Source organism: Phasianus colchicus, chromosome 5 (assembly GCF_987193195.1).
Source record: "Phasianus colchicus chromosome 5, bPhaCol1.hap1.1, whole genome shotgun sequence".
NCBI lineage: Eukaryota > Metazoa > Chordata > Aves > Galliformes > Phasianidae > Phasianus > Phasianus colchicus.
The window spans coordinates 23,205,328-23,223,397 of NC_143440.1; the positions used below are offsets into that span (position 1 = coordinate 23,205,328).

General features: G+C 44.6%; 1 protein-coding gene across 11 annotated transcripts in view; it reads left to right on the plus strand.

Annotated features, from left to right (window-relative positions):
• The window catches only part of TSPAN18 (tetraspanin 18), a 108,519-nt gene extending 91,103 nt beyond the window's left edge, over nt 1–17,416 (plus strand). For all 11 annotated transcript variants that reach the window (XM_090140828.1, XM_090140829.1, XM_090140831.1 and 8 more), the window contains 5 exons: nt 4,663–4,737; nt 10,113–10,211; nt 11,450–11,632; nt 13,864–13,947; nt 14,595–17,416. In XM_090140828.1, coding sequence (XP_089996954.1) covers nt 4,663–4,737; nt 10,113–10,211; nt 11,450–11,632; nt 13,864–13,947; nt 14,595–14,642 — 489 coding nt within the window. In that variant the 3' untranslated portion in view covers nt 14,643–17,416. The remainder of the gene's footprint in view (nt 1–4,662; nt 4,738–10,112; nt 10,212–11,449; nt 11,633–13,863; nt 13,948–14,594) is intronic.
• Nucleotides 17,417–18,070: the final 654 nt, after the last annotated feature.

Here is an 18,070-nt window from a genome sequence, read left to right on the forward strand (position 1 = left end):
GGGCTATCTCCTGTTTAATCTGTTCAAAAGCCTGCTGCTGCTCAGGGCCCCATGTAAACTCATTCTTCATTCGCGTCACATGATAAAGGGGGCTTACAATGAAGCTATAGTTTGGAACATGCATTCTCCAAAAGCCCACTACACCCAAAAAAGATTGTGTCTCTTTCTTACTAGTGGGTGGAGACATAGCGGTGATTTTGTTGATCACATCTGTCGGGATGTGACGACGGCCATCTTGCCACTTTATACCTAGGAACTGAATCTCCTGAGCAGGTCCTTTCACTTTGCTCCGCTTAACAGCAAAACCAGCACGCAGAAGAATCTGGATTATTCGCTCTCCTTTTGTGAAGACTTCTTCTGCTGTATCGCCCCACACAACGATATCATCAATGTACTGCAAGTGCTCAGGGGCACTGCCCTGTTCTAATGCAGTTTGGATCAACCCGTGGCAAATGGTTGGGCTGTGTTTCCACCCCTGGGGCAAACGGTTCCAAGTATACTGAACACCCCTCCAGGTGAAAGCGAATTGTGGCCTACATTCTTTGGCCAAAGGAATGGAGAAAAAGGCATTAGCAATGTCAATGGTGGCATACCATTTGGCTGCTTTTGATTCCAGTTCATACTGGAGTTCTAACATGTCCGGCACAGCAGCACTCAGTGGGGGTGTGACCTCATTCAGGCCACGATAGTCCACCGTCAGCCTCCATTCTCCACTGGCTTTACGCACTGGCCATATGGGGCTGTTAAAAGGCGAGTGAGTTTTGCTGATCACTCCCTGACTCTCTAGTTGACGAATCAACTTATGAATGGGGAGCAAGGAATCCCTGTTGGTGCGGTACTGCCGTCTGTGCACCGTTTTTGTAGCAATTGGTACCTGTTGCTCTTTTACTTGTAGCAACCCCACAACAGACGGATCTTCTGACAGGCCAGGCAAAACAGACAGCTGCTTAATGTTGTTTGTGTCTACAGCAGCTATTCCAAAGGCCCATCGATACCCCTTAGGATCCTTGAAATGCCCCCTTCTGAGGTAATCAATACCAAGTATACATGGAGCCCCTGGACCAGTCACAATAGGGTGCTTTTGCCAGTTCCTACCAGTGAGGCTTATCTCGGCCTCCAACACAGTCAATTCTTGAGAGCCCCCAGTCACTCCAGAAATATGGATTGATTCTGTCCCTTCATAAGTCGAGGGCATCAGAGTGCACTGTGCACTGGTATCCACCAATGCCTTATATTTCAGTGGTTCTGATGTGCCAGGCCATCGGATCCACACAGTCCAATAAACTCTATTATCCCTTTCCCCCCCCTGACTGAGGGCAGGGCCCCTCTATTCATTACCTGTGGTAACCGGAGCAACTGCACTGGTGGTTGATCTGCCTTGTAATTCTCTCACCCGTGCTCGTAGTACATGAGTAGCTTGGTCGTGCCACTTCCTCATGTCTTCTCCATGGTCACGTAAGTAACGCCACAAGGCAAGTCGCGATGTAGGATTCCTTCCTGGAGCTGGAGAGCGTTTGCCTCTAACAGCTGAGATTTTTGATTTTGCACCTGAGAAGGAGGGTTCATCATCTTTAGTTAGTTGGATCCACATTTGTTCCATCATTTCCTTCATCTCCTTCAGTAGACTCTTTTGACTATTCTGATCTTCATCAAGCGTTTCTGATACTTCTACAGGTTTGTCACGATTCATCAGTGAAGACACTTGCTCTTGGACTTTATTCAGTTGCTCCGTCATTTGTGAGATGGCGGCGATGGCGGCGCGAGTTGGGGGTAGCTGTTGTTCATAGCTTTGGAGCATAAGAATCAATTCATAAACTAAGGGGCTTCTCTGTTGGTCCTGGTATCTGTCAGATGCTGCCAATAGTGCAGAGGCATATCTGGCTGGTGCTGTTGATGTGAGTTGCTGCCACATTTCACGCGTTGTTCTCACTCTCTCAGGGTCATGGCCTTGTGGGTCGTTAAAAACACAGTTCGGGTCATACAACATTTCCACCACGGCTATTTCCCTCAAATACTGGATACCCTGTTCAACTGTATCCCATCTTTTCGTCACAGGCTTCAAGCCGCTTTTGAAGGGGTACCTTTCCTTCACAGCTGTTAATACTCGTTCCCAGAGGGAGGCAGCCCCATCCAGACATCGACTAATTCCTCTGTCAATAGCTGGATCTCTGGCAATGGCTCCTAGTTGGCGAGCTTCGTTACCATCTAGAGACAAGCTACTGGCCCCGTCGTCCCAACAGCGAACTAACCAGGAAACGATAGTTTCATTTGGGCGCCGTATAAATTCCTGTATAGGACTACATTCAGGGAGAGTGATATTACGACCACAAGCATGAGAGTTAAGTCAGCATTGGAAAAACGTCTGATAAACCAAAAGGAAAACCTGGAAACTGGTTCGAACATCGTGTGGTTTGTAAAATTAGCTATTCCATCTGGGATGTAGTTGCTTGTGAAATTAGCCATTCCATCCGGGATGCAAATGTCAAAATTCATATTAAACATTGCATATAGGTACCAAGATAGGTACCATACAGGCGTCTCCATCAGTGCCTTTATGTAGTTATATACGTACACCATTCCACAACAAGTAAAGATGACATTGATGATTGGCCAGTAGGTCACGAGAAACACCATAGTTTTTAATCCCCTACTCAGCGCTCCCACGAAAAAGAGTGGGTTCATCGCTGGTTTCTGCTCAAAAAGGGTTAATGAATTGAAACTAACAAGAGGGGGGGGGGAAGGAAAAAAAAAGGCACTACTCAGACTAAGCAGTGCTCAAAGTTTACAAATATCCCAGAATACTGGCAGTACGCCTGGTCTTTCAAGGTCAAGTTTTCCAGCACAAAAACCTGAACTACTGATAATGCTCCCTAACGAAGCTCTCTAAGAGCAGAGAGCGAGATTCGTTCTAAGAGCCAAAAAGCAAAAACCAAAAAAACAAAAGGCAGCTATGCCCGCATTCTCCACCAAAAATCTGTCACGGAATTAACTAGATCAGTTTATGCCCGTGACAGGGGGCAGTAGGCCCCTGCCCTCCCTACCCCCCGCCTGGGCCCACAAAATGGGAAGGTAGGGGGAAAAGGAAAAAAACAGCGGCAACAATCTATGGAGGTAAACTTATTTTACTAACTATGATATCGGAATGCAAAATAATACAATATAATACAATCTAATTGAAATTGAGACTAATAAATCAAATAAGATATGAGAGAGAGTTCCCGAGACCGAGTCAAACCTGAAAAAGCTTGGAACGGCTAGGAAAGCACCCTCCAGCACCCACTGCCAGGCAGTAAGAGACCGCCCCCCCCGGAAGGGTCAGATCCCGTGACTTCCGTAATGTATAGGGATAGGTACGTAGAATTAGAGCATTAATACTTCCAGTACATGATGTTTTGATGTGGAATATTGAAAATCAAATAAGCAAAAACCAAAACCATGACACATATGAAGCAGTTTTACTGGGTTCCCTATTCACATGGTACCAAAACTCACGGTCATTTCCAAACAGCCACTCAGCCTGGTAAAATCATCTTAGCCTGTGGTCTAAATCTTGGAATCCTTACATTTCTCAATTGATAATGTCTTTGTTTGACTATGGCATCATAAAAGTGTCCATTTTGAGGAACTGTAAGTCTGAACTAACTTAGTGTTTTGTCTCCAGAAGTGAAAATTAGAAATGCCATTTCAGGAGAACGTGTGAGCCTTACCACTTTCTGCTCTGTTCCCTTAATGTTCCTCTGCATCAACAATTGCCGTTTGAAGGATGCTAGAGAACACATTCCTGCCTGTTTCTTGTAGTGTTTGTTATGGACTGAAGTGAAGCATCAGCGTCACTTAGGATCAGTCCTAAAGACAGACTGAAATGTGAGCTCTCTCTCTTTTCCTTCCCTGGCAGATTTGTTCCCTTCAACACTGTTTTCTTCTCCAAACTGTACCTCAAGTTGTGGACCAGCTTTCTGTGCTGCCTCTGGGGCCCCCACACTTGGCTATGGTTTCTCAGTGTAGGGGTACCATATCAGCATGTGGTTATATTGTTTCATAGTATGTAGTTATATCGTTTCATACTAATGTACCCAGTGCAACCCCACTGTCTGGAAGAGGATACATTTAACCAAGGCTAATTTTGTCCTGAGATAAATTCTAAAAAGATTCCATTTTTGGTCACATGTAAGTATTTCAGTGTATGTCCTACTACCTTTTTCCAAACACGAAACGAGCCGTGGTTATATTACAGTGAAGCTGTTTATGATTGTGATGAGCAAAGGTGTACATATGTATGTGTATACATGTCATGGGTTACCAAATCATTTCCCCTCTTTGCGTCAGGACAGTTCAACCCTATATGAGCATCTGCACAATCATATAACGTTTTCCATCAAACTAGGCTTTACTGTTTTAACCCAGTGCTGATTCATCAGGGGATGCTAATGGCCACTTTACCCATTAGAACATGGCAGAACATGCTGTGAGCTCTCATGTCCTGTGGCAGGGTCAGAGGATGGCTGTGACTGCCCCAGGTTATTGTCATAGGTTTTTTTTCATTATTTTTTCCATCTCTGTGGTAAAACTTGTAAAAGCGTGTATTCCAACTGCCTGTTGTACTCTCATAATGAAATGTCTCTCTGTTTCTCCCCCCCCCCCCCTGTATTTTCTTTCTTTTAGTTCTTCATGTTTATTTTGTTAATCTTCCTGGCGGAGCTTTCAGCTGCAATTCTGGCTTTTATCTTCAGAGAAAATGTAAGTATCCTATGGTGGGCAGACTCTGAGCCCTGGTGGGATTGTACCCAGCTGGAGCATGGCATTAGTGCCTTATTCATTTTATTTTAACTGTTTCAAATACCAATAAACCTGCTTCCTTACTACCTTCAGTCTGTAGAACTGCCAGCAATGCTAGGTAGGCTGGCATGTGCAAGGTGGATGCTTTATGTACAAAGGATATATATGTTGTGGAACTACTTAAATCCTGAAGACTTTAGTCTTCTTGATTCTTTCACAGCCAAACCAGCTGCACATTCCATTAGGGAAAAGTTTTGCAATAATGTCGCACTAAGGTTAAAAGCAACTATTTTCTTTTTTGCAATATAGCATGTGTTTAGTATTAATATTAATAGTGAAACCTCCTGTTTCCCCAGCAGAACCAATGCTTCCTCTGTCTGCAGTGCAGAAACTCTCTTGGGCATTGTCTAATATTTCTTCGTGAATTTTCATGTTCTGATAGTTGCCAGATTCCTTTCAATTCTGCCTGCAAGATATGCCTCCCCGCCTGCTCTGACTGAGTCTCCCCCAGCCCTTCTGGAGTCCATTCAGGGTTCTTTTCCATGTAACCTTGCTCACAGATTTCTAGTCCTTCTCTGCACAGCTTCATATGATGTAGCCTTTTTCCACACTGCTGCTGAGCATATTATTAAATGCCCATCATCCCTTTTCTATGTTAGCAGTAAGCTTGGTCTCATGTTCTTCAGACCTGCAAGAGTTTATGGCTTTTGACCCAAAACAGGGCAACATGCACACGAAGAAGAGCTGAGTTGAACAAGGCCCATCCTTCTCAAGACAGCCCGCTTCTGAAATGCAACTCTGAGTGACGGCTGTGAAAATACATCAGCTAGTAACAGTGGTCACTGGTGACTGTTAGTTTTTATTTTGTTTGTTTGGTGCCTGCCACTAGTTAGAGAACTTTCAGCACCTTCCCCATACAGATCATCACAGAAATGTGATGATGCATGAGCATGAGCAAAGGAGGACTTTGTAAAACAGTGATAACAGTTTTCATTTTCTTGAGCCAGGATATACTTCTAGTTTTTTCACATAAAGAGATTTTGATAAGCAAAGAATTAAGAATTATGAAGCTCATGATGAAGTGGTGTGCTGGTTGTGTGGTGAGATAGTCTGGGAAGAGGTGGCAGGAGGAATTTTTCCTCTCTTTTTTTTCTCTTTATACCCCCTTTTTATTTCCTTCTATTTTTTTGTCCTTTTTGTCCCCAAAAGTCAGTGGTCTTTTGTCTTTGCCTCGGATTTGAAGAGTTGGGAAAGAGCAGCACTTGGTACACAATGTGGGAACTCCATTATAGCTCAGGCTTTGAGCCTGTGCCTTTGTGGGAGTAGCTACAGCTCTGTAAGGAGATTTCAGCACGGGAGGTCTGGTGTGCTCTGGTCATTACAGCTCTGCTGTTAGGAGGTTTTAGGGGATTCCTCTGGTACAGCACAAGCAGCAGACCGCACACATAGGAAGTCTGTGTGCAGCCCTGCAATGTTTGTGGAGGAGATATAAGCGATCCCAGTGAATGATATGTGGGGAACTTAGAGCAGGCATGAGAAACTGGACAGGCATGATGCCTCCTGTGTGTGGAGTGGCTGTGCCTTCTTCCCTCAGCCACAAGGATCCTGCAAAGTCTTGTGTTCTTCCAATACCATGGCGACCATGGGATATGTGATAATGTGATGCTCGTAGATAAGGTCACAGTGGTTATTCTAGACTTCTGTGACATCTGGTGATGCTTTATGAGTCAAAACCTGAAGGAGAATGAACTATTTTATCTTTCCTGAGCTTGTCTCCTTGTTTGCGTCACCAGCTTTCCACCCTGTCAGAATGACTGACAGGAAAGGCAGAAAAGGAAGAAATGAAGGACGTCAGAATCCCAGCAGTTGGAGATGTGTCTACTCTGAAGTTAAACTCAGTTTGAAAATTCTTGTGGTTTGTCTTCTCTTAAAGGTTTCTTCTGTACAAAGTCTTGCTTTGCTGTCGCTATGTGTTTTGCTGGTGGCTCCTCTGGCTTGGTAACTACTGAGAACTAATGTTGTTGTCATTGCTGGGTTGGTGTGAGGCTAGATGGCTGGACAGAATGTCTGTGGGGACGGAGGGTTGAACCTTCCATCTTTCCATGACCACGGAAGGTCAGGATTCGATGTGCTTTTCTCTTCCCCATGTAATGAGTTATTTTCAAAGCTTGCAGTGGTAAGTGCACATTTAGGCAACCTACATTTTCTGTAGAGTTGCTGGATGCTTTCCCATTGTGGTCTCTGCACCAGTCCCTATGGCTTTGGCCACACAGGGTGTATAAAGTGAGACAAAAGGGATACACTCTGTTTGCTTTCCAGATGATGTTTGGTGCAGCTTTCTCTTGTGTAGTTTTACATGCAAACTAGCTTCCAACACTCAGAAGAGTTAAATTATTAATAGCTGTGGGAGTAAGAGAAATAAAGATACGGAAGGGAGGAAAGAGATGTTTTCTGCAGAGATTGGACATGAGAGGAAAAGTTGGTGAAGCACAGCGTGGTGGTGAGGTGAGTGAAAGTGATGTTAGCAGTGATGAGCTAATATGCCATGCAAGACCTCTGGGAGTCCCACGTTATTGCTTTAAAGCAATCTCTGAAGAGGAAGACTGTGGTTAATTGAATGTGGGAGTACCAGAGTTTCTCTTCCTTCATAAAGGAGATTTGGGGCAGCAGAGAACCCTGTTTTTCAATGACACTGGTTATCTCACACTCTATAAATAATGTGAGCAACAGAGGGGCATTGCTTAGGGTCCATGGAAGAGAGATTTGACTTGTATTCAGAATTTGGTCTCCATGTGCCCTGCAAAGGTATGGATGGGAAGAGCTGTGGAGGGTGCTGGACTCTTTTTCAGGCCTTCTGTGTGACAGAGCTAATGATCACACCTGAACTTCGTGTGGCTGAGATTGATTCTCTTCGAAGTGTTTTTGTGCTTGAATGACTGTGTCCATCTGAGAGATTTGGTGAATTGCATTAGCAAGCAAGAAAGCACAGGGTGATAGGGACAGGTGAGTCCTGTGGCAGCACTCTGAACAGAATCAGGATGTTTGCATTTTCGTTTTCAGTTTTGACACTTGAAAGACAAGTCTCTTTGGTTTCTGATAGCTCTGTTTCCTCAGACATGAGGGAAAACTAAAGAAATCGCACAGTCCGTCCCTAGGTTGACATGTGTAAGGTCTGTCTTACTGACTTTTGCCCTACTTTGTCAGCAGTTTACCTCTGCTGATTGATTCTTAACTTTTTTTCTGAACTTCACGTACTTCAGGACAAACAATTTAAGAGCAGCAAAATGGAATCAGTTATTTCCCTGGCAGACGTACTTTTCCTGCGCTAGGCTTTGTTTTGGGCCAAGTCTCGTAAAAATCACACACAAACTCTGAACAATTTCCTCTGGGATTGCTGCTGTCAAAATAAAGGTTTCACTTTATATTTAAATGACTCTTTTGTTTTAGACCCAGCCAAAGGCAGCCGGCTGGGATTATTACCAACTGTAATATCAGTTTCAAAGCCTGCGCTTCAGAAACAGACAAGCATCAGAAAAATGTGCTGCTGTCTCTACAGGAGAGGATGCTGGGTGGGTGAAGTATGCACTGAGAGGGAAGGAAAGGAGAAGGCCGAGGACATGTTTCAGCATCTTCAAACCTAGGGCACCAGATTCCCAAAGGAAAATGCCTGTCCTTCAGTCCTTTCTGATTCTTTGGTATTTTAATGTTTGAAAGCAAAAAAAAAAAAAAAAAAAAAAAGAGAGAGAGAGAAGTTAAAAATCTGTCTCATAAAAGTGATTTAGGAACTTAACTGCCCATCTAATTAAAAAGTAATGACATTTAGCTCCCTGTGCCATTCAAGTCTTTGTGACAGAGTTCTACCCAGTATTGATGCAGTCATTAGATTTTGCCTTAGTTTGTATCTGCAAAAGAGAAATCAATACGAAGTGGTATTCTGACTCTTTTAAAGAATCACAGCAGCCTTATCGGCTTGCTTTGAGGTTTGTGGTACAGTTACAAAGGAAATGGTCAAGTCTGTGCTTGTGCTTCTGTGCCCACCCATACGTCTCATCCATATGTATGTGTATGTATTTCACATTGTGTATCTAGAACTTGAAACCAACTTGTCGCAGTTTGTTTTCGTGCATATGCAATGCTGTGTGAACAACAGGAAAGAAAAAAAAAAAAGGCTCTTTCTCAGGCAGCTTAATTCCCAGTCCAGCAAATATATAACACAGGAGAAATGCTGTATCCAGCAGAGTCCAACCCCTTTCACCAAAGCTTTGTGCTGGTGTAGAGGTGCCTGTATGGATCACAAATCAGAAGGTATTTTAGACAAGGGACCACACAAGTCAGGGCCTACTGGGAACATGGAGAGAGGGATGTCTTGAAGTTTTCATCCTGAAGTGATAGAGAGGGCACAAGGTTGAACTGAAGTACTCAATCTAATAGGACTTTTAAGTTTGCATGGTTACTGGTCCTCCAGAGAGTGATCCTGCGTAAATGTAATTTCAAGGTGTCTAACTGTTTCAGGAGTCTCTGAGCAGAGATGTTGGTTTGTTTTTTCTATTTTACTATAAATGTAAGCAGGAGTAAATTAAATTCCATTAGTTTTTATCGTTGACCTTAGGAAAAAAAAAAATGTTTAAATTACCTAAACATTGGAAATATAAAGAGGATTTTTTTCTTCGTGTGTGGGTGAGTTTAGATACTCCAAAGCACTGTCAGGGAAACAATCTCTTCTCTGATTTGTGAGTTGACTTGAACATTTTGCATTTGTTCCACGTGTTTTAATTCCTTTTCCTTCCAGGGAAATTTAGTGTTTGGGCTTCATTCTGCTTTCTCACACATGGAAGTAAATTCAGAGTTCCCCTGACATTAGTTGGAAGTTAACTGGTTTGAAATGAAAGTGAGGGGGAAATCATGTCTTGATTGCAGACTTCAGGGAGCATAGTAAGTTAAGCTACTATTTGGACTTGGACTTGAAGATCTTTCTAAAATCTACTTTAGTCATTTCAACTTATGAAACACTTTCAAATACTCGATATTAAAAAAAAAAAAAAAGCAAACAATACCCATCAGCCTTTAAATGTACACATTAGTTTGCAAATATAGATATAATTCACTCCCTGATGTTTAATGAGCAGTTTTATTGAACAAGTACCAAACACCCTGGGCACAGTAATGGTTCAGCCAGTGGCTTTTCCCATGTTTCTCCTTTGAGGTCTGCAAAAAAGAACAAAACCAAACCAATCAAACCAACGCCCAGTATTCACAGCAGGGAGGTTTGAGAAGTACTTGAAAGAGGGATGTTGGCAGTAACCCTTTGCATTCCCACCTGTCTCCGTGTGTTTCAGCTGACGAGAGAGTTTTTCACCAAGGAGCTGAAGAAGCATTACGTGAGGAACAACGACACAGATGTCTTCTCCTCCACCTGGAATTCTGTTATGATCACAGTAAGTCAGGCCATGCTGATCCCACACTACTGGTGGTCAGGTGCTATTCATGCTGTGCTCAGCCAACACCTCCTGGCTCCTCCTGGCAGTGGCAGGAGGGAGGTGACCGTTCATTGGCAGCCAGGTTTTCCCACAACTAGCTGCTCCTGTTGCTGGCAGTAAGAGTCACAATGACTATCACCCACTGCCCAAGGATTTGGGCTGATTGACTATGCCCAACTCTAGAACTGGATACAGAAAGCTCTGAAGCTGCCTGTAACAAATGGGCCAGAATCTCCATGCATTTACCCTAGACACATCACTTTTGAGACTACTACAAACCAATTCTCAGCCAACAGCAGCCAGAACAGGTGCTAATTAATGGCTTCTTATTACCTCCTGTGAAATGAGATTGTAGGTGACAGATGAGGCTGGAGTGGCCTAACAGAATATTTTCAGTGTGTAAACAGTCACCATCGAAGTTGTCTTTGTTATTATGGACTCAACCAGCTGGATTGAAGATCAGCTGTGTTGCTGGCATTGGAATTTTTCTTATCTGCAAGTTGTTTGTGCCTGCCTGCTGCAGAAAGTTGTGTGTGCTTGTGTTTGCATGTACATATGTGAAATTTGTGCCTGGCACAGCCCACATCATAGCTGTTCAGGAGTGAAGAGTAGGAGGTCAGACTCTGCAGACAAAAAGTCATTTTGAATCTTTAAAGAAAAAGATGACTGCTGCCCTTCATACTGATTCAGGACTTCAATAAAGACATTTCCTTTTGGTGACTGAAAGGAGACAGAGCATGACTTGAATCCTTAAAAAGGACCTGACTTGAATCCTAAAAAGAGAATTTTCTTGGATCACCTAGCAGAGCCTTTGAGCAGCAGCAGTCCTGGTCATTAGCTCTGGGGAGAACGAGCACTCAGCCTGGATTGCACCGCTGGCTCTTTTACAAACTTGCTGGGTGATCTCAGGCGAGTCATTCTGGATGCACTCCAAAGTCCTGTGTAGTTCATGGCAATATTCCCAATGGTACCTTAGAGTCTACTGTGTGACTTGGGAACAGTGGGACTTTATAAAAAGAGGCTTTGATGAAACAGAAGCTCCAAGGTACAAGTGCAATCCGCTTCCTTGGAAACAACAGTTGTTTTGTCTCTGCTTTGACTAAAGCTTTGATCCCTGCAAAAATAGGTCTTTGGAAGATTTCTGGTATCTCCTTTGAGGCCAAAGTGTAAACTCTGTCTTCTTTTCTTCTCTCCAGTTTGCCTGCTGTGGAGTGAACGGACCAGAAGATTTTGACGCTGTCCCTCTACCTCCACATTTGCCAATGGAAGAGACTACTACACCAGAGGCTTGTTGCCAACGAAAGCTCCAAAGCCGAGAAGGGATGATTGTTAACAGGCAAGCCTGCCTCCTAGGCATCGAGAGATTTCAGAACCGGCAGGTAAGGGCAGCCAGATGGCTGGAGAAAGGGCTGAGGTTGTGACTGCACTTACACTATTAACAACTTTTGAAGTCATGGATATGTGATCCTATAAATTGCCTTTCATTGTGTGTACTGTTAAGTCCATGCTGTGCTGTATCGGCAGAAATAGATTTTCCTAGGGGTTTAAAAGGTGAAGTAGAAGTTTTATGTCAAGTTTTACTGTGGCTTTGAAGATTAGTATCGTCTCTGACAAGTTAACTGACAAGCCACTGCAGGTCAGTGAGGATGGGATAGAATTTGTTCCTACTGGCTGCTGTAGGAACTCCACTTCAGTTCGCAAAGGCTCCTCATCGATACTGTGTTCAACCAAGAGATTGAGGGTTGAACAGCCAGAAAAAACTGTGTTGGATATCTGTTTTTCTGCTCTTTCACTGTTTAGAGTAGAAAGAGTGCATTTTTTTGGACAGGTCTCTTGACTTGGCATTCTTCTCTATGCTAAACTGGAAAAAGGCAACTCAGAGTAAATTTACACTGAAACTACCAGCACCCAAGTTTCCTTACGTTTTCCTCAATACCTGAAGTTTCAGAAACTTTCTAGCAAAGTTCTTGACTGTGTTTATTGCTGCAGCCTTTGCAAGCCAGCTGAACTCTCTACTGACTTGTATGTACAAGGCTTTTCTCTCCATGCTAACTAGCAGTCCTGTTTTCAGCACTTGATAGCAGATTGTGAAAGAGAGTAAAGGAGTTTGGAAGCAGCGGGTGAGCTGTTCCTTGTCAGGCAGCTGGAAACAGTTGGCAAAGGCACGCTGGGTGAGAGATCATAGCAGACAGCGCCGCACTGCATCTGCCGGGTCTGATTGCCATGAATTGATGGGGAGAAGTGAGAGAAAAGAAAAGACGACAAACAGCAGGGAGGGGGAAAGAAATGCATTTTGAGAAACAGGGATATAAAGCCGATTAAAATTTTTGCTTTCCTTAAGTGATGATACTGAGGCCTCCCGTTTCTATGGGAAGAGATGGTTTTCTGTGAGCCTTTGTTCTTCATTGTGGCAGTGGGAGAAATTGTGTGCACAGCAAATGTCACCAAGCACAGTGAAGCATTTATATACAATGGGAGAGATGCTCCCAGAGAACTAATGGCTGTATTCAGGCATTGCTGGAGCAAAGTCAGGCCGCTGGGACAGTCCTTGCCACATCTGTACTCAGTATTGTTTCCAGCCTGCTGAGCAGGGCACGCTGAGAGTTGGGTTAAGGCTGGAGTTCTAGCAAGCACCCAGACATCTTGTTGCTGGGCTGGATGTTTTTTCCTGAAAATTGGGCTGAAAACACAACAGGAGCAGAGCCTCGTGATGACGAGAGTGCTGCTGCCTCAGACATCTTCCTTCCCTGGGTTTGTTGCATGAATGAGTCTTCTCTTTCCCTTGCTTTCTCCTGATTGCTTCACTCCTGGTCAGCAGAGTCTGACATCAGTATGTAACTGTCATTGCCATCTGTGCATTTCAGATATTTTCTTTTTAGGTGAAAAGAAAAAATCAGGTGATTGAGATATCCCAGATAAATGAATGGGACATGTGTATTTTTAATGAGTGGGAGAGGTACATTTTACATTAGACAAAATCCAGTCTATTTTTCTCTTCATATGTGACCTATTGTCAGAAATTTGCTAGTGGGTTAGAATTTTAGGTTGAGAAGTGAGGATTTTAGGGAGAAACAAGGCCAGGATAAGTTGGTGAATTTCTGAAACACCCTGGAAACTTTGCACAGTGTCTGCCTGCTCTTGATTGTATAAGCAATAAGAAATTACATTTAAACCAAGGGTAGCTGTGCTGCATAAATGGAAGGATTACAGTAGTGCATGGCCCCGAGTTCTTCATGACATTAATTCTCCTATATCCAGAAGAGCAGGTGTTCATCCATGTTCCTGTGGAGGGAAGGGTCAAAGAATAGGTCCCAGTGTGTGAAATAGCTGCTGGCTGTGACTGAATTACAAGTGAAGAATCTCCTGCCTTGGCTTTAAATAAATAGCCTGTATCCCCAGTCAGCCACAGCTGCCTGTCATGTGCCCAGAGGGCCCTTTCCTTTGTGCTTAGTCTCTTCCCTTTGCAGAGGGAATGCCTCTCCCCTGCTGCTCCTCTCTGTCCTGCAAGAAGTCACAGTTCCTCCTGCTCAGTGAGGGCTTGGGGGGCTGTGCTGAGAGAACAACTCCTTGTGTTGCTCATGTGTATCTCACTGTGTTCTTTCCCTTCTAGGGCTGCTACACTGTGATCTTGAACTCCTTTGAGACCTACGTGTATCTCGCAGGAGCCCTGGCCATCGGAGTGCTGGCCATTGAGGTACTGTTGTGTGATCATAAAAGCAGTGTTGGTGGATGTCCAGCAGTGAGACAGGGAGCTTCTCCTGCAGAGCGCTAGCAGGTTATCCACTTGTGGTTTCAATCGCCTAGAAAGAGGCAGGCACTTGGTTCCTTGCCACAAGAGGCAGGGAAATAATCTCTGTCATGAGCCTGCAGTGCCGCCTCGTGTTGGTCGTGGCACAGAGTTTGCAGCTGTGGTACTTTGGCTACAGGAGGTTTTGGGAACTTCACTGTGTGCCCCAGGGCATGATTCTTATTCCCATTACAGCTGCATCCCAGCAAACTGACTCCTAATTAGTTATTGTTGGTTAATGTGCTCAGACTCTGCCTTTGCTTTAAAAATTTCAGTTTAGAGACTGACACTGTACTGGGCCTCGGGGCATCTCCATTATCATCCCACATTAGCTCTTCGGTGGTGTTCCGGTGGAACAGGCTTCCCCCAGAAGGATGTTGGTCCTGGAGAGACGCTGGGTGCTTTCCCCAGTGCCCGTATTGTGAAAAGGAGAGAGAGCTGGGCATTGCCCTGGCAGTCCCCACAAAGGCCCCCCTGCACCATTCTTCTGGAAAATGTAGCTGTCTCTTACTGTTCTCCATTTTATTTCTTCCCTCTTCTTTCCCCCTTCTTAGCTGTTCGCCATGATTTTTGCCATGTGTCTCTTCCGAGGGATCCAGTAAGAGGCACCCTGTGGACCACCACATTCCCAACATCGGATTGATGCTTGGAAGAAAGAAGGAAAATCAGACAAAACACAACCTGAAAACACAAACTTTATTTTTTTTAACAAAATGGGGTAGGGGGGAAAAATGGAGGGGGGAAAAAAAAAAAGAAAAAGAGGGTTGTAATATATGAATGACCAAAAGGATTGTACTTCAGGGGCTGGAACTTTGAGGTGATGTGCACTACACTGTACACCGGACCCTTGCCCAGAGCCACCCACAGCAGCTGTGGAGCAGGAGCCCCGTGCAGCCACTTACGCTGTGGACAGATGGAGCCTATGGGGAGGAGTGGGAGGACAAGCACAGCTGCCCCTCCCACCTATCAGTGCAAAGCCATGCCTACCATTCACAGCTTCATCGTGGTTTAGACAGCAAAGGACCGAAGAACAGCAACCCAGGGGCAGCAAGGTTGCATCAGGCAGCGACGTTGGCCAAAGTCTGGGACTGCCGAGGTGGGTTTCCAAGAAGTGGTGCTGGCGGCTCGTCTAAGAAACAGGCAGTCATTGCTTGTGTGACTCTGGCTTTAATTCCCAGCCACAGAGTGAAAACATACACTCTTCCTTGTATGTAAGCTTTGCCCCTATCGCCTGAAACTTGTCAGAGAAGTCAAACACTTCAGGCAGTCTGGCTTTTCTCTGGAGCCCTAAATGGGGGCAGAGTGGTCTCACTTAAACATGGGACTCATCCAGGGCTGGCTGATGATTAAGAGTTTGAAGCCTGCCTTTCTGATTTTTCCTTTTTTGTTCAGTGTTTTACTGGGAAGAAAAAAAAAAAGAGCAAGTTGTTCCCTGCTGTGTTCCCATTCCCTGGGAAAAATAATGGCTCTGGTCAAGAATAGCTGATTCTGCTGCCTTCCTGAAAGGGGAGGTAATAGTGTTTAATACTTGTCAGCCTTTTGCCTTTCACTTCATCCTTGCAAAAACTGTTCTGTGTTGTTGCTATTAGTATATGAGGGCTGCTCTGAAAGTAAAGCCTCCTATTGTGTTATATTTGCCCACAAAGTCAGAGGCGGATGTTGGTAGTATGGCAGTAGAAGTTGAACCTTCCCATCAATATCCCATCACATGTCATTGCTATACAACAGATGACAGGAGAAGGGGCACTTTGACAGAATGGTGTCAGACATGCAAGTGCATATGAAGCAGAGGTGTGTCATAGAATCCTTGTGGAAAACATGGCACCCATTGACATTCATCAATGCTGAATGTTTCTGGAGACCAAACAGTGGATGTGAGCACAGTGAGGTGGTGCATTTCAGCACTGGTGATAGTGGGCCACTTCCACTGGTGCAGATATTTATGAGCGTGGCATGCAGGCTTTTGTTCATTGCTAGTGAAGGTGCACAGCTAATGGTAATGATTATGTTGAAAAGTAGTGATTTGTAGCTGAGAATTTGATCTATCAAATACTGTTATTGTGCTCTCTGTTGTAGTTTCCATGGAAATAAATAGGAGGCATTACTTTTGGAGCAACCTATGTATATTTGCAGTGGTTTCCTACAAGCTATACTGCTCCAGCAGGAGTTCCAGGCATGGTACTGGATGGAAGAGCCCTGAGGTTCATCAGCCACTCCCATGCTGTTTACCTTATGATGTCTCATGGTCTCATTTCTCCTCGGGGATTTCCCCTGAGGCTTTCCCACAGGCTCATAACAAAAGCATCAGGTCAGGATTGTTCTTGTCTGCCTGTTAGTTGAGAGCGTATCCTCCCTTAAGACAGTTTGATGTTTTGCTGATTGTTATCTACTTAATCATTTGGAAATGAACTTGAGAAACATGCCCAGGACTGGATGTTGGTCAGAGATGTTAAGGTGGAGCTGAGATCCCAGGCAGGATCTGGGAGCATTCAGTGTGCAGCTGCTGTGACTACTCCAGCTGCTTCTCCAATGTTCGTGGTCATTGACAAAAACAGGTCACTGGTTTCTCTCCTCTGGAAGCCTCAGCCCCTGTTGGCTTTGTCATTTCTCTGGTTGCTCCCTGACTCCAAACTCGCTTTGTCTGGAGGAGGATGGAAGGGGCTGTCTTTTTCTGTTTAGCTTACATCTTTTTATAGTCTTAGACTAAGGAGCACTTTTATATAGGGTTAAATCAGCCCATCCAAAAGCTGTAGCCACTGCCAAGGAAGGAAAGGGGGAAGAAGGAAGCAGCGAGGAGCCAAGCAGCAGCCTCCTGCCCTGGCTTGGCAGCAACAGGTATGCTTTGGCCAGTCCTTACACCGTGGGGTCTGTGTCTGCCATGCGGATGCAAGTGAATGGACGTGTAGGCTGCAAGGCAGGAAGGAAAGCAGAAGAAAGAGTGGTCCATAATAAACAAAGATCCTGGCTAAATATCCTGGCGGAGAACTGGGATACAAAGGAATGGGAAAGAGGCCATAAAGCTTTTCCAGGCTTCATCTGAAAAAAGCAAGAGAGCTGGGCAGGTAGAGCAGCAGCCCACCTGCACTGTGTCAACATATTCCAGCGGGAGAGTGTGAGGCCAGGATTGCTGAGTGGCCTCAGATGTTGCATTAAACTTCATGGAAAGCTTTTCTGGGTGGTTTCCCTCTGGACCTGTATTTAATGATGCATTTTAGCATTAAATTCTGGCCTGTCGTTTAATGAAGGAAAACAGTTTTGCTAGCCAAAACCAGCAGTATTTTCATCAAACAGCAGGTGCTGCTCTTAAGATAGGAAAAGTCTGTTGCATCTGCTGGTCTTGCAGGGAATGGGGCACTGCACCGGAGCCAAACTCAAACAGAGGGAAGAAAGTGTAACTGTTCTACCTCTGCTTCAGGAGCTGGTGTCAGTGGCTGTTCTGATAGAACCACTCGCAGGGAAGGAACCGACCCCATGAGCAGAGATGGCAGTTTGGATATAGGTGAGCAAGAGAAGCAGGAATACTTCAGAAGACTGAGGTAGGATCGCTGCAGGCTTATTTCTCTTTGGCTTTCCCAGTTCTGTACTGTTTTCTTTAGTTTTAGCTCACATCCTCTCTCTCCCTATCACTTGTCCCTGTACCTTCAAAAGACCCTTTATTCTTCTAGTGTGCTGGTCTTTGTGCAGTTGTTTCCCCTCTCTTACCTTCTCTGATCCCCCACCGCTCTTTTCTGGATTAAGACTTCAATTCTCTGCAGCTGTGCCACTGGGAGCACAGCTTGAGGTCACCGCAAAGGCCAGGCAGCACATTTAAATGAGAAATGGAGATTGTTGTAGAGATAAGGGCAAGTCTGAGAGTACCTGTGGAAGTAGGCAACAGGCAGAAGGAGTTGATTCCAGAGGCAGTTAATGAACAAGGGAGCACAGAAGGCAGACTCCTGTTGTATGGCAAAGCATGTCAATTTGTTGTTTTTGTCCAATGGTAATGTGGCCACCCCCTCTGTTGTACAGTAGTTTTTCTCTTTTCAGAGCA